At 40.0% G+C, this 3,486-nt stretch overlaps 1 protein-coding gene across 1 annotated transcript; it reads right to left on the bottom strand.

Moving 5' to 3' along the window:
• Positions 1 to 2,321: 2,321 nt before the first annotated feature.
• LOC130490599 (olfactory receptor 14I1-like) lies at positions 2,322 to 3,272 on the bottom strand. The gene has a single exon (XM_056864418.1). The coding sequence runs from the start codon at positions 3,270 to 3,272 to the stop codon at positions 2,322 to 2,324; it is 951 nt and encodes a 316-aa protein (XP_056720396.1).
• Positions 3,273 to 3,486: the final 214 nt, after the last annotated feature.

Raw genomic sequence — 3,486 nt, 5'->3', positions numbered from 1 at the left:
CCCAAAAGTAATAGAGTTCTATCAGAAGGCAATGGAATAAGGGAATGGAAATATATGGTGTAGGTAAAACAACCGGAGAACTTTCAAAGGCATATTCTGTGTGCTGGAAGGGTGACTCATACAATACATTTCCCCTGTAATTTTCCTTGTGTTTGTTTGTTACGTAGTTCATTGCAAGTGGGGAACAGATGATTCAGAATAAGCAATAAAAGTAGAATAGTGAAATAGTTCGATGTAACCTGGTTCCATGAAACCATTAAAAAAAACGCCTAGAAAGCAGAAGACTAGGGCTTTTAAATGTTCAGGCCGCTTTGCTCAAGCCATCCTATGACACTCTCTCCACTCAACAAGCGGGCTTAAGAGAGGGCTGAGTAACACTTTCTGAACAAATTGCATGCTACTGCCTTTTGGTGACTCATTTAATGAAAGGGGTCTTCTTCTGTAGGTCATGCTATGTGTGCATACATATTGCTGATTATTACTGGCAGGCTGAGGCTGTCTGACCTGCCACCACGAGATTCCATCCTTAGGGAAGACCAATACACAAATACTTCAAACGGTAGAACTGGTTTGCTTTATTTAGATGACTCCGTTCCAAGAGCAGGAAGATCGAACAGCTATTTCTTACATAGAAGTATATACCACAACATCACACCATTACACCTAAACTTTCAGATTATCTTCGCATCATCTGCCTAATACTTTATTATCTCACCTCCCACTCAGTTCCAGCATACAGAATTAGCCCCAAGGGTCATTATAGAGCTGGAATAACTTTCTTAATATTATCTCACCCTTCTGCCAAGGAACTTCGGGCACTATTCAAAGTTTTCCCTTTGAAGAGTTTTGTGCAGGGAAAGCTTCATATTCTTATGCTAAAATATAAAACTATGATTCCTGGCAACAGCCAAAAACAAGAAGCCAAACTTCAACTAAGAACTAGGCAGAACAGGCAAGCTTTAGTAAATAATGGATTTCACAGAATAACTGATTGATAATATTAAGCAGAAAGTAATTGCAAAAGGGTGCACCAGAATAAGAAATTGACCTTGTGCTCATCAGTGAACTGGCCATTGCATTGGGTAGTATGCCAGAAATGAAGCCAATGTCCAATATGGCCAAATTTATTAGGAAGAAGTACATGGAGTTGTGAAGGAGGTGATCAAATGCTGTTGGATGGGGGGGGGGGATAAAAATGGTTTTTAAACTGAGGTGGAATCTTTATTGTTACCAGACTTAAGGCAGACTGGAAAGAATGCTATAGTACTCATGACCTGAATGAACAGGAGATTATTGTCCACAGATTTAGTGGTGAAGATACACAGGCAAACAATTCTATTTGCATCATATAGGAGACCAAAGTCACCAACTCAAGGCTGGTTTTTCTGAGCTTAGAGCCCCCTCCAACAATAATAGATGTGTATCAAGAACTCTGGCCCTGTAAGATAATCAGTGGATCTGCTATGTATACCTGCCTGCAAATAAAAGTGTTGATATCAGGGTGCATTGACAGGGAGCAAATCAGTGTCTTCATGATCTCACCAATAGATTTTGAAAGCACAGATCCCCATCTTTACATTTGGAGGCTTTTTACAGACTTCTGCTCCCATGGTATCTTGGGCTAGAACTCATGAGCAGTTTCCATGAATCATGCAGGAAACCACTGATCAAAAGGTGGAAATGGAAGTTCTGAATTTGGTCTCAAGTATATTTTAATGACCGTGAAATGTAAAGTGACATTAGCAACAGAGAAAACTTTGAGTATGTATCTCAAGACATTTGTGGAAAGGGGAAGACATGAAATACACTGGTTTGGGTTGAGATGAACAAAGAGAAAATTTAATAATGATATCAAATGCTTAGATTGATTGGATGATAAAATTTATAACCTCCTTTTCTAGCAAAAAAGTCCCTAAATAGTTTTACTAAAATGAGACAATAAAACACAATGAAAAGAGAGCAGTTCTATAGAACTTTTCATTTCACACTTACCAATTTATAGAATAAAGAAGATCTAAAAAAATGTTTGCTTTAGAAGAAAATATTTTTTTCTGAAATATCTCTAGCATGGGAATTCCAACACGGCCTTCTTTGGATTGCCACTCAGTATCACTTAAATGTGCGTTTGGAAAGTCTTTTTCATGCAAACTATCAGCAGATTTCTAAGACCCACTGGCTTGGATTGTGTAACTGAGAAAGTGAGAAAAAACTGATGTTAACCTTTTAGTAGCCCTCCCCTCAGGAACGAGAAATGATCCACTGAATTTTCTCCATTCCTCCATAAATCCTTTCACATGTACTTTATACAATGTGGAACATCTTCACAGGGCAATTCTGGAAATACTATCTAAAGAATGCCCGATACCCAATAGTTTCCATAGTGCAGCCTTTATGCTCTTGTTCCTCATGCTGTAGATCACTGGATTCATTAAGGGTGGGACCATGGTATATATAATAGCAATGACTAGGTCTTGGCCTGATGAAGAATTAGTTGGGGACCTTGTATAGGCTAAGACAGCAGTGGTCTCAAACAGGCAGAAAACAGTGAGGTGGGGGATGCAAGTAGAAAGGGCCTTTCTCTGACCATGTACTGAAGGGATTTTAAGTACTGCAGTGAAGATTTGTACATAGGTTACAATGATAAAAATGAAACAGCCTAATGACAAGCCAGAAGTAAATGCAAGAAGTCCCACTCCAACTAGGTACAGGTCTGAACAGGAAATACTCAGCAGTGAAGGAATTTCACAGAAGAACTGATTCACAACATTAGAGCAGAAATGCAGAGAAAACGTGCTACCCGTATGCATCGCAGCATTGAGAAAACCAGCAATCCACGCGCTGCCAGCCATTTGAACACAGGCTGCTTTGTGCATAATTGTCTCATATTGCAGTGGGTTGCAGATAGCGACATAGCGATCACGCGCCATCACAGTCAGAATGACAAAATCTGTGGTTTCAAATAAGAAATAAAGGAAAACCTGAGCGGCACATCCAGAATAAGAGATCGACCTGCTGCCTGTGATGGAATTGGCGATCGATTTGGGTATGATGACAGAAATAGAAGCAATGTCCAGAATGGCCAAATTCATGAGGAAGAAGTACATGGGAGTGTGCAGGTGATGGTCAACAGCTATTGCGGCAATGATGAGAAGATTCTCCATCATGGTTGCCAAGTACAACACCAGGAATACCAGGGAGTGTAAGATCTGCAGTTCCCGGACCTCTGAGAATTCCAGCAGCAAAAATTCAGACTTGAAGGAGAGATTAGACATTTTCTTCCCTAATGCTTCCTTTCATTCTACCTGTGAGAAGAAGCAGCAGCAATATCACTTCCTCCAGAAATATAGATTATTAGTTTAAACTATCCAATCATATTTTCTGCTGGGGGAAAATAGAGGAGGGGTCCACTTTGACCATCCTGAAATTCTCCGCTAGGAAACACTGAACAGAAGCCATATAGGATGGGAGGCAGTAGTAAGGAGTAGT

Source organism: Euleptes europaea, chromosome 18, assembly GCF_029931775.1.
Source record: "Euleptes europaea isolate rEulEur1 chromosome 18, rEulEur1.hap1, whole genome shotgun sequence".
Classification (NCBI taxonomy): domain Eukaryota; kingdom Metazoa; phylum Chordata; class Lepidosauria; order Squamata; family Sphaerodactylidae; genus Euleptes; species Euleptes europaea.
The sequence above is the reverse complement of the archived record's forward strand: the minus strand, read 5'-3'. Positions and strand labels throughout refer to the sequence as shown.